Source organism: Oncorhynchus clarkii, chromosome 9, assembly GCF_045791955.1.
Source record: "Oncorhynchus clarkii lewisi isolate Uvic-CL-2024 chromosome 9, UVic_Ocla_1.0, whole genome shotgun sequence".
In the NCBI taxonomy this organism is placed as follows: Eukaryota; Metazoa; Chordata; class Actinopteri; order Salmoniformes; family Salmonidae; genus Oncorhynchus; species Oncorhynchus clarkii.
In genome coordinates, this window is record NC_092155.1 from 23682133 (window position 1) to 23694724 (window position 12592).

General features: G+C 43.6%; 1 protein-coding gene across 1 annotated transcript; it reads right to left on the reverse strand.

The window, feature by feature from the left end:
• Positions 1-2669: 2669 nt before the first annotated feature.
• LOC139416099 (myozenin-2-like) lies at positions 2670-12379 on the reverse strand. The gene is made up of 6 exons (XM_071164383.1): positions 12176-12379; positions 10318-10407; positions 8726-8892; positions 6196-6325; positions 3648-3834; positions 2670-3283 (listed from the first exon to the last, which is right to left on the reverse strand). The coding sequence occupies exons 2-6, from the start codon at positions 10397-10399 to the stop codon at positions 3043-3045; spliced, it is 807 nt and encodes a 268-aa protein (XP_071020484.1). The 5' UTR covers positions 10400-10407; positions 12176-12379; the 3' UTR covers positions 2670-3042.
• Positions 12380-12592: the final 213 nt, after the last annotated feature.

Sequence of the window (12592 nt, forward strand, 5' to 3'; positions counted from 1 at the left end):
CCAGGTGAGGTCACCGCATGTGTAGGAGGTGGAACAAAAGGGTTAGCCAAGGCATATTGAGCAGGGCTGGAGGCTCTACAGTGAAATATGACAATAATCACTAACCAAAACAGCAATGGACATTTCATATTGACATTAGGGAGAGGCATGCGTAGCCGAGTGATCATAGGGTCCAGTGAGTAGCTAGGCGGGCTGGAGACACGGCGGGCCGGGGCTAGCAGGCTAGCAGAAGGGCTTTAGAGGGACGTCGCGACGGAAGAAGTCTGTTGTAGCCCCATCGTGCGACTACGTTGGCAGATCAGTCGTGACGGATCAGCAGGGCTCAGTGTAGTAAAAGGGTCCAGGCCAATTGACAAAAATAGATATAGTAGCCAAAGAAATTGGCTGATGGACCTCTTCAGCTAACAGTCCGATATGCTCTAGACAGCTAGCGGGCCACAGCTAGCAGAAGGGCATTCAGGGCACATCGCGATGGAGGAGCCTGTTGATAAACCGCCTCGAGCAGACTACGTCGGTAGTCCAGTCGTAAAGTATCGGCGGGGCTCCATATCGGCAGTAAAAGGGGTCCAGGCCAATTGGCAAAATAGGTATTGTAGCCCAAGGAGTGGCTGATGGACCTCTTCAGCTAGCATAGGCTAGCTCCAGGCTAATTGGTGCTTGCTTCGAGACAGAGACGTTAGCCAGGAGTAGCCACTCAGATAGCAGCTAGCTACCTGCGATGATCCAGGTGAAAAGGTTTGCAGGAGTTGTCCGGGCTAAAGGTTAGCTGATGACCGCTAGCAGTGGCTAGCTGACTACTAGCTCGTTAGCTGGCTAGCCTCTGTTGGGGGTTCCGGTTCTAAAGTAAAGAAAATAGTAGATCCATACCACATTGGGTGAAACAGGTTGCAGGAGAGTATGTTGAAGTTGAGGTTAAGAAAAAATATTTTTAAAATATATGCGAAGAAAAAATATATAAAAAGATATATACTCAGGACACGACAAGACGAAGACGAAAACAAAGACGCCTTACTGCTAATCCATCTACGCCATCTTGGATTTATCACAATGTGTGCAGCCATTAGTCAGAACGGTGTCCTTCATCATGCCACTCTACATCCTTACAATTCTGCCCACATTATCACCTTTCTTGACACCCTGCATAATATCCTCATTCCCAATGACCAGAGGAATGGGCCAGAGCAGTCCAAACGCAAGTTTTGATGCTCAACCTGACAACATATTCTCCATTTCTAAACCCAATAGAAGAGTTGGAGAGTCGCCAACCCCACCAACGCATACCCCTTCTCCAGGCGATGGAGGAGGCCTGTGTTGACATAGACGAGTGGGCATGCCAGGGCAGGATATGCCACTCCAGACTCCCTCCCCCCCCCCCCCCCCCCCCCCCCCCCGTTTAGCCAAAGAGAACATCGCTTGTGATGTTGAGGGGCTGTGGCCAGACCCAAATAGGAGACAGGATGCATGCACCCTAATTGTTTTTATCTTTACAGTAACAAGCTTATTTGTTTATTTTCCACTGTATTTGTTCTGTCTGTTACTGTTCATCCTGAAATCTGGATGAAAATACAATGTCTTGAGAAAGAAATCCATTTTATTTTCACCCCCTTGCATTTCTGTTTATAGTGTAAATATATATTGCATATGCATACATACTGTATATATTTGTGCACACACATGTACGTGTGAGTGCTATGATAAACTGCCGTAGACTCCACTGCACACTGAACATGCAAAAGACACAAGATAGTAGTAGTCTTTTACATTTGTCACATCCGTGTGTAGTTGACGTGTATAAGAGCTAATCATGTGATGGTTTGTGTGTAGAGTTTTGATGCAAAAACACCATTTTGAAAAGAGTTAAAATAGTTTTGAATTAACTGTTTGGTTTTGCAAGCGATGTGTGACGTTTTGCATGTTGTGCGTGTATTTTGGGGTTTTGTGTGTAGAGTCTAGAGAAAAGGAGCCCTAGTTTCATAAATCATGTGTAAGCAATTGTCAAAAACTGTAAATAGAATAATACTTGTTCGTGCAGAAACAGGAAGAAACAGAAACTGCGGCGAACGTACAGTGAGGGACTTTTATTTTTTATTTGCGCCGACTTGCTTATTTGAAAAAGTAATTAAGTAACTGATAACCTAAATTAAAAAACGTACCCGTTAAGTTTCTCGTTATCACAAAAAAGTAATCTGAGTACTCCCAACAATGGTCACATCCTGTTCACGAATACCCTATATTATTTTGAGTGGGATAACTGAAAGACGTAGCGACAGAGAGGAGTGAGTAGGAGACTGGCTGATATGATGCGAGTGGCCGCATTGTCGCAAAAAGGTGAGGCGCGTCATCTCGCTCGCCTCGGGGAAGCAGATTTGATATGTCAGCTCGGGCAGTGTAACCTTGAGGTGTGTTATAGAACTGTAACTTAGACTGACATAGGATGTGAGTGGTGATGGAAGGCTACATAGGAGAGAACACAGGTGCAATGTCATGCGGCAATGGATCCTTCACTATAGATCAAGTGCAGACACTCACTGCTGAACAGTTATTGAAGCGATTCTCTGTGAATATGTTAAAGCAATTTGTGTCACTCAATCACAAGGAAAGGGACTAATTCAGCAGGAAAAGAAGCAATGCAAGCATAAAATCATTAAAGGAAAACTGAAATAACAGCATTATGCTTTACATAGTTTTATTTACCTCAGAAAACAACTAATACCAATAATCAAATGTCATCAGGCAAATACAATTTCACTCATACATATCAATGTATGTACAGCTCGTATACTGTATTTAGTAACTCTGGCAAGTGTGGTTGACTTATTTTAAGTGCAGTTTGAAGATGGGCAGAATACCTTGGGCATGGGCCAACCAGTAAATCAGAGAAACGTGTGTTTTCGCCACAAAGACGTAGCTAACTTGCCCTAAGCGGAAAACCAAAAGACCTCCTTCCCTCACTCTGACCCTATTCTGACCCTAACCCACCAAAAAGGACTTGTGGGTAGCAAACCAGGAAACGTCTTGGGAGACACAGCAGCAGCCAGAGTTTCAAAGGTCATCGGACTCCGGGATAAGCATGGGAACCAGCGGCACTGTGGGAAGGATGAGTGGGGCGCTGTTCCCCGCCCAGCCACAGGCCACCCTGTTGAATGTGGGCCTCTGCACTGCCGGCTCCGCCTGGAGCTCGGGGTACAGCTCCGGCATGGGGTTGTGTTCCACCTCGGGGGCCTTGGACATTGGGGCCGGTCTGGTGGACTTGCCTCCGAAGCCTCTGAACGGAGTAGCCACCCTGGAGATAGATAGAGGATTGACAATGTTAATGTTAACCTTGCACCACTAACAATGCAGAGGGAAGTGACAGATTGGCTCATCCCATCAAAGGTATGAGCCACTGTCTGGAGGACATGTTCTGTTGAAATGATAATGCATGGTGTGTCTGTTGACTATGTTGTGACCCAGATAAAGGAAAGCATGTCAGTGGATTCCCTTCATCTACTACAAATGGTAAAATCAAGTTGACATTTTAGTACACTTCAACATAGAGTATGTTATGCTCATTACAAAATCACATGTTGACATATGTTTTCCGAAGTCAGGGGTGTAACAAGTACTATTTCAACCAAGGTGTGGTCCGGGTCCATCATCGGCTATACCTGTTGAAGCTCTTGTACCCTGGTCCTTCTGGCTTGGCCTCGGGCTCTTGCAGGCAGGTGACGAGGCTATCGGCCAGGGAGGGGTCGTGGTGGTAGATGGCCTGGTCCCAGGGGGAGTGGTAGGACTTCGGGAGGCATGTTCTGTTGAACTTCTCTGGTTCCATTTCTTTCAGAGGGCCACCATAACCTGGGCGAAAGAGAGGGAGAGAGAATCTGGTGAAAGGGCCCTGGGATTCCACATAACCTTTCTTTGGTACAGCTTGTGGTTCAAGAAGTAGAGTGAGTGAAAAAGAGGGGTTGAGGGAGAGAATGACGGAGAGAGAGAATTAGTGAGAAACTGCTTAACAGCAAAATAATGTAAAAGACTATTAGAAATGATTCACAATGACCTTTGAGGCATCCATCAGGCCAGATATATTATACTACCAACCTGATTTTTCCTAACACAAAGCTCAATATAAACCCCATGAAGCACTGCATGGGTCCTCCCTGTGTTGCATCCAGAGAAAAATATGGTCAAGTTCCACAGTGAACCAACATGAAGGACTTCTTACTGTGTGGTGTAAGGGTGACAGGGAAGGCCTATCCAAAGAACTATCCTTCAAAACGGGTGTTCTTCGCCAGGGGCAGCTTGCAAGCAGGTGTTACATAACGTGGGGTGTTGCGCTGTCATGTCCAACCCTCTTATAACGAACAATCCCTCTTCCTGAATTGATGGTTGCTCGAGAAGGAAATGGGAAAGACCAAACATTGGCCCCTCTGGGGAGTTCTGCTGTTTTTCACAAAACGCACACCACAAGAGATTTACACCGGCCACATACAGTGCTCACGTGCATGGTTGCTCATTTAGTTGCTCCAATGTGTTGTGGGAAATGTACTGTGACTGCTGCACTTCAGGAAACACTGGGGGTTGGGGGAGATAAGAGGAGGATTTGTGTATAAGTGACATGGTTGCCCCAAAGCTTGGTTAGTAACAGAATTACGCTTTGACTCAGGTAAAACAAAACAAAAATTACATTAAAATATATGCCAAACAGAAACCATTGATTTAAAAGTTTAACAAACCATACAACTCCATGCACAAGGACTACTTTTAAAAATTTCCACTGAAAAATGTACAAAAACGAATGTAGTGGAAGAACTGTACAGATGCAAACCAAAAAAAAAATCTTAAATATCTGCTCCGAATGAATATATAAAAAATATCTACAAAAAGAATGGGGTGTCTGTTATGACATGGCACCTTGACTTTGAACTAAACATTTTTTTATTGAACTACAGTTAAGTTGATTTACACCCAGTAACGGAATTACATCATGGGTCCCTGATCTGTACTACACAGAAATGCATAATTATGGATATGAATATCATTCTCTCATGTTTCACAATTTTTAACATCACAGCGCAACACAGCAAAACACAGTGAAGTACTGTGTAGTACAATACAGCAGAGCATAGTAGAGTTCAGTACTGTATTGAGCTCCATTCACTGTACTGTGCTATCCAAACTCTATGATAGGTTCAAATTTGGTCCGGTACATCTTTGTGACTGTTATGATTTTTTACATTATTGGTCAATTGCACACAAGGTCCAACCAAAATGTTCCATGCTGTATCCACTGACTTTTCCTCCGACTCCCTATCAAGGTGGTGGCGTAGTCGTAAGTTCCCGAAATAGCAACACGTACTGTCTCCATGTGCTCATCGGCTAAACTGGTGCCCATATTATGTTGATGGTGCTGGATCGGGAGTGCGAGCAATATCTGAGAGACAGTCTCTCCCTGATGGTATCAGGGGACAGCGAGCAGTGGACACAGGAAATACTCTATACATTTCCTGTGGGGAATCTGGACTGTTATCAAACTATGCCCATGGTCGCCAGTAAAAAGAGAGGGCGGGTAAGGGGGGAAAGAGAGAGGGAGAATGAGGGATAGATACAGAAAGTTAGGGGGGATCCATTGAAAGAGAATAAGAGGGAGAGGGAGAAGAAGGAGGAGGAGAAGAAGAAAGATGGCTCATGCCCTTGAGCCAGAAGATTCCATACAAGGATAAAATGCTTTCCCCTATGAAGCCTTAGCAAAGCATTACATTTTTTGTTATATCCAGCTGGACCATTCATATACAGCACCATGTGTGAATAATGGAGAAAGCGCTCCTAATAAACAAAGTCCTACCTAGCCTATCAGAGGGCAAGGTTGAGCTATGACTATATAACTTAATACAAGTAAAATCCTGTCTAGGCAGTAAGGGGCTAGGGTTAGTTTCTTGACTGGATATAAGTCTCAGTCTAAATTAGGCTTGCTATCAGGCCAGGCCAGGCTGCACTACTTTTAATTTGGACCAAGGCTTTTTATTCTGTGCACGATTCAGGTGATACAACACACATTTTCAACTGATCAAGGCTGACTCCAATGTCACTGGCACAACCGGAGATAGCCCAGGCTTATATATCATGCTAATGACTCCACTGACCTCCAGGCTACTGAGTCATAAGGGTCATGGGGTCATGAGTTTAGAGCAGAGGTTATTTCACAGTTGCAGCACCCACCTGGTGCGATGTTGTCTGGGTTAGGGGCTGTGCTCAGGTCAGGCATGTTCTGGGGCGTTTTAGACAACTGCTCCACTCTTAAGCTGTTTTCTTTGGTTTCTTGACTCTCCGTTTGAAGAGTTACACCATTCTAAGGGGAGAGGGAGGGAAGAAGATGGAGAAATACAGTTTAGAGCAGGGGTCAAAGAGATGGAGAGAAAGAGTGAGGGAGAGCGAGAGGGACAGAAAGAGGAGAGGGGGGGGGGGGGGGGGCGGAATTGAAAGGTCAGTGAGTGTCTTATGCAGAGCCAGTAATATAAAGAGCATTGTTTTCTCATGCTTGAATATCCTGTGCTGTGGTCCACAGTGTGTAACTTTCATCATCCCGATGATATTTGGAATGATTTACGCCAGGACTTCCTCAGGGAATGTCGACACTTGAAATAGCAGTTCCCCTTTGCCCCCAAAGGTAAACAAACTGGGGGGAGATATTATTTTTTTTAAGAATTTCATCATATTCAAATATATTGTAAATATATTCCAAACAAGCTGTCAAACTATGACGCCCTCTGGTGGCATTTTCTAAGCTTCATTAGATACATTTAAAAACGATTTTAAAAATCTAAATGTCCTACGAACACATGCTTAGTACTGATAGAAACGTAATAACCGTGGCATTCTATTACAGGTGTACAGCAACAATGTGACTATTACAGAGCCAGAGAAACAGCAGGCAAAGAAAAGCTAAACAAAATAAATATTTTTTGGGGGGAGGTTTTGGTTCCAAATTGTCCCCATGTTGGGGAATAAGAGAATTTAAAGTCTAGATTTTAAGTAAAATATGTCACCAATTACCGTTCAGAAAAACATTGTCATATCTTTTACCTGATGGTGGCACTCTACACATTTGCAAATTCCCATAGGAACACAGCCATTTTTTTTTTAAACAGTTGAAACCAGATGCATCTCGTTTGATCTGGTTTGGGTAATACCTCACCTCAAGCCTGACATCGGGTGATCGGGACTTTTGAGTTATTATTTTTTGTTGTTGTAAATAACAGACCGACAGGCCCTCAAACTTATTTTCCCAGTCATTTTTGTCATAGGAAACGATGGATCAACGGATGCATTTGAGGTAACGTCATATTAAATGTGGATCAAAAAAGAATTGCATTGCATTACGATGACTACCAGGGTGTACCCTTTCCACACATACAACATTTTTGCACTTTTGGTGACTTGACCTAAATTGCATACTCTATGAATATGACCATAGCTCATGGGGGGGCATTCTTATGACATCACCAGCAGTAAGATTTAAGCTCAATTTTCAAAAAGACAAGTGCTTTAGCTTTCAAATGATATGTCACTTTCTTAAGCTCCGGAGGCCCGGTACCGGGCCCAAAACAACACTCAGAGTTTAACAGGTATGACTGTGTGTGTACATTCCAAAGGCTCAAGCAACTACCAGAGGAAGCGTACTGCATAACATTACTGTTGTGTATGGTACGTCGTACTGTACGTTATGGTTTACAACAGTGTGCTGCTTTACATATGAATGGGTTGTCAGAATGAGTGGCACATGTTATAAAACATCATAGTGATGTACAATGTGAAACCGTGCAGATGTGCGTTCTTCTCCAGCTAAGCTAGATACAACAATTACTAAATGCAAAGTAACAGATTATTAGACCCTTGGCATTTGGACTTTCTGTTTTAAAAGCTATATGGGAAATGTGCCTATGTGGCCTAAGTAGTCTAGTAGCTTACTAGGGCCTGTGTAGCCTATATTGCTGCGAAGACGATGACTTCGTACACTGCCCATCCAAACACAAAGCATGTAAACAGGACTTTGACGTATGCCCGTTGGAAGAATATCATACCTATTATGCAAGTCCAAGGCCTTGTCCAGAAACAACCCCTATGTCCTGCCCCCTATCCTCTATGACCTCATTATAAATCTTCATGTAGCAATATACGATAGCAAATCCACCTAGACTATCAAAGGGCAGAGCTACTATAGATCTACTGTACTCTATACAAGTGCCTAGGATACCTCCTAGGCACTTGTATAGAGTACAGTAGATCTATAGGGGTTGTTTCTGGAACGGGTTCAAGTCTTGAGCAGCAGTAGGGCTGCAGTCTGCAATGCATTTCAAGAGCCTATGCATTTTATTAGGAAATTAGGTATTGTGTTCCTCGATTTCTTTTCTTTAGGACCATAGACTGCTTTTGGATTGGGGAGAATAAATCACGAGATGTACTAGCCGTGCAGAACAGTCTCCTACAGTTCAACAGCTGATAAGTTACTGATAATGTAGAAAATGCTTATTTAATGGAAACTCTGATGAGCCTTATTTGCGTCTCTCATCACAATCACATAAAGTACCAAAACAAATGGTAACTGTCATCACCCTCATCGCTCAGTTTCCCTTAAATGTTCTTGTTGAAACAGCAACTTTGTTCCAGTGTTTTGATTGTCCTTGTAGTACACTATAGTAGTTAGTGTTCACATTCAAGGGTGCACATGCAAGTGGTTTGTGTTGCTTACATTGATCTGTGTGTTGGTTACATTCTGGATGTTCTCGAAGGTGTATTTCTCGGAGCGCCTCTTGCGCTTTTCGAAGAGGAGGGAGCCCCTGTTGGAGGCCAGAGACAGCTCCTCCAGCATCACATCCTTAGGGACACTCATCTTCTTCCCCAGGTCCATCTCTGCATCTGGAAGAGACACAACAGCTCTGAGAAAGTGTGTGTGTGTATGTGTGTGTGGGGGGGGGGTTCTGGTGTGTGTGTATTGTGTCATACTGTACCTCCACCTGTATATGCCCATATTATGTGTAGTTGTCGGTTTATCTGCGTTTGGCTGAGCTAGTGTCCCATACTCCCTTACTTTTAAATGACCCTATTATGCATATTCTGTCAAAGCAGTTTCTCATTATACTGACAATATGCACATTTTGCTAATTACATTCTACTGATTACCTTTCAATGTAAAACACATTTTACACATTCCCAATACCCATCTCACTGACTTAGTATACACTGAGTATACAAAACATTACATTGAGCAAGCTATGATCCCTTATTGATGACCCTTGTTAAATTCACTTCTAACAGTGTAGATGAAGGGGAGGAGACAGGTTAAAGAAGGATGTTTAAGTATTGAGACAATTGAGACATGGACTGTGTATGTGTGCCATTCAGAGTGTGAATGGGCAAGACCAAAGATTGAAGTGCTTTTGAACGGGGTATGGTAGTACAGTAGGTACCAGGCGCACCGGTTTGTGTCAAGAACTGCAAAGCTGCTGGGTTTTTCACACTCAACAGTGTCCTGTGTGTATCAACTATGGTCCACCACCCAAAAGACATCCAGCCAACTTGACACAACTGTGGGAAGTATTGGAGTCAACATGGGCCAGCATCCCAGTGGAAGACTTTCGAACACCTTATAGTGTCTATAACCCGACAAATTGAGGTGTTCCTAATGTTTGATATACTTTGATATAGTGTATACTGTCAATATGAGTAATGATGAATCATTTTCTTGTGTCAGCCAGCCTCTCATGTTGGCCCCCTTGTTTGCGATTAATACCTAATGCATGCTGATCATGGAGGTGTCATAGGCCTATCAAATCAGCCAAAAGCAATCTAGCCTGCCAGAATATGCTTCAGCTGTCAGTGACCCTCAGGCCCCCCCCATCCCTCCCTCCCTACCGCGACAAGCCATGCAGTTGTCCACGCCTAGAAATAGCTTGTTCAAAGGACAACGACAAAGAGATTAGTTACTTTGAGCAAATAAAATTCTTATTTATATACAGGGCCTTAGATGGTGGCGAACTAGATGATACACCGCTACAAAGTGAGAGTGTTAAGTGTGTGTGTCAGAGGAGGCTGGTGGTGGGAGCTCTGGAGTTAATGGAATGGCATATGTGGTTTCCATATGTTTGATACCGTTCTATTCATTGTATTCCAGCCATTACAATGAGCCTGTCCTCCTATAGCGCCTCCCAGCAGCCTCCTTTGGTGTGTGTGTGTACGTACGCGTTTGTGTTTGTTCACAGGCACTCACGTGAGTGTATTTATGTCTGTGCAGTATGTACACTATGACTGCAGTTACATTTATTCAGAGAGTGAGAGGGGTACCTTCAGGACCCTGTATCTCCCTACAGATGGCTGCTGCTTGTAGCTTCCTCTCATTGGTTGTCATGGTAGAGAACTGTGACATTACTGCCGCTGGGGAAACACAATATCACAAGGGACAGCATGTTACGGCACACCTTGTTCAATGACAGCTAGCTTAACATCACCCCAAAGGAGGCAACACTGTGCAGCATGCTATTGATCGCTAACACTCCCTGTTAAGAACTCTTTTAATTTTTTTTAATTTTTTTTTAATATATATTGACTTTCAATGTTTGACTCCCACTGCCACGCACAAACACGCGCCGGGGCCGGTTGCATTTATTGGATGCGCTAAAAGGGCAAAGTTAGCACATCCCTTTAAATAACCTTGGCATCACTTTAAATAACCTTGGCATCCCTTTAAATAACCTTGGGCCGTTAAAAGCTGAGCACATACTCATCAGACATGGCAGGAGCGAACCACGGTAGAACAAGAATCGATATGCTTGGAATTACCCATGTTGGTCGAAAATGGACAGGGGTACAGGACAGGACACAACAAACAGATGTGACAGTTGAGAAGATGGGGCGAGCAACAGTCCACAGCAAAATACACATTTTGCCCAAGTCAAGCTATAGCCTACTGCAATTTCCCAATTCTGGTCCTCGAGTACCCCAAACAGTACATATTTTTGTTGTGGCCCCAGACAAGCAAACCTGATTCTACTTGTCAGCTAATCAGTCATTTTATGTCCGGGGCTACAACAGAAATGTGTGCTGTTGGGGGTACTCGAGGACCAGAGTTGGGAAACACTGTATGCACCATCTTGTTTTTATTCAAATCTGAATGAATATATATACTTGCATGTCCAGTATTTTATGAATAGGTACTCATAAGTAAAGTAAAACAACTCAAAACTGATCTTGTCCACTAATTTGGCCTTTGAGCCATTCATAGCTATCTGACCAGCTGATTAAAGCATGCTCACATGTTCATTCATAGCTTTAGTGTCAGCTCCAAGAAGTAAATCCACTTCCAAAGAATTCTCAATGTTCGTTCATACTCTGTTGTAAATGTAAAAATGTTAAGGGAATAGCACCAACAAAAGATGTATGGAGAACTAAGAAATCATGTGAAATTGCTGCACATTGTCATACATAATTAAATTAATCAACATAGAGTAAGTCATTCCAGCCTGGTCTCATAGACTCAATGTCTAGCAACCCAAAGGTTGAGTGTTCGAATCTCATCACGGACAAATTTTATTAGCAACTTTACAACTACTTACTACTTTTTAGCTACTTTGCAACTACAGTACTTAGCAGGTTAGCTAACCCTAACCCTTTAACCTAACCGTAACCCTATGTTAGCCACCTAGCTAATGTTAGAGTTGACCACCTAACTAATGTTAGCCACAACTAATTCGAAACATAGCATACGCATTGCAAGTTAGCAACATATTGTACAAATTGCAATTGGAGAACATATCACACGAATTGTAATTCGTAACATATCGATATCATATGAAATAGATGATGGCCATCCACAAATGAATACATATGTAACATATACTAAATGGTGGGAGACAGATTTACATTTAATATGTTACGTCTACCCCTGAGTCCAGGTTGGTCATTGACATAATGCCAGGCTCTATTAAATCTTAGGGGGATCAGATGGACCTTACATATTAGCAAGACATTGGGATGCAAAGAACTTGTTAAATTGACAATAGTGCGGAGGGCAGCTCTGTCGCAATGGTCTATTGAGTGTCCCCAACAAGCTTGACTTGAAACATCAATGTCACCCTGTACAATCACACAGCAAAACATATAGGCACAACACCTAAGAAGTGGCCCTATGGTTATGACACCTTACCTGTGTGTAGGTCCCTTTAGGGGGATCTCAAGATATGTCTATATCCTTACGGAAGCTAGGAAGGCGTGGGGCGAGGAGGTCAGACTGGGTAGTGCGGCCTAGACGGGTCCTTGCGCTCCCCAGCTCTGAAGATGTTGCGGGTGTGGGTGGGAAAGAGGGGGAGGGGGTGGGGATCGGTGGCTGGCTGGGATGGGTGAGTGACTGGGTGGGTGTCAGTGTCTGTTGTCATTGGTATGTGGTTTGGCCAGCGTGGGAGGTGGCTAAATATAGCAGGCCTTGGCTACCACTTCACTTCCCGCTCGCTCGTGGACCGGTGTCTGTACAGTAGCTTAGATGGAGGTCACTACCAGACTAGCTCAGTCTTAGCCACTACTTCCCCCTACCCCTTTTTGATTCCATACCATCTCCCCCCTCCCC

What these genes read in the sequence shown, in the direction of transcription:
- LOC139416099 (XM_071164383.1), bottom strand. Translation starts at nt 10,399, where the DNA reads ATGTCACAGTTCTCTACCATGACAACCAATGAGAGGAAGCTACAAGCA. An exon ending in TAACCAACACACAGATCAAT is followed by an intron (nt 6,326 to 8,725) that starts GTAAGCAACACA and finishes CTCTCCCCTTAG; the next exon opens with AATGGTGTAACTCTTCAAAC. An exon ending in GGGTACAAGAGCTTCAACAG is followed by an intron (nt 3,284 to 3,647) that starts GTATAGCCGATG and finishes ATCTATCTCCAG; the next exon opens with GGTGGCTACTCCGTTCAGAG.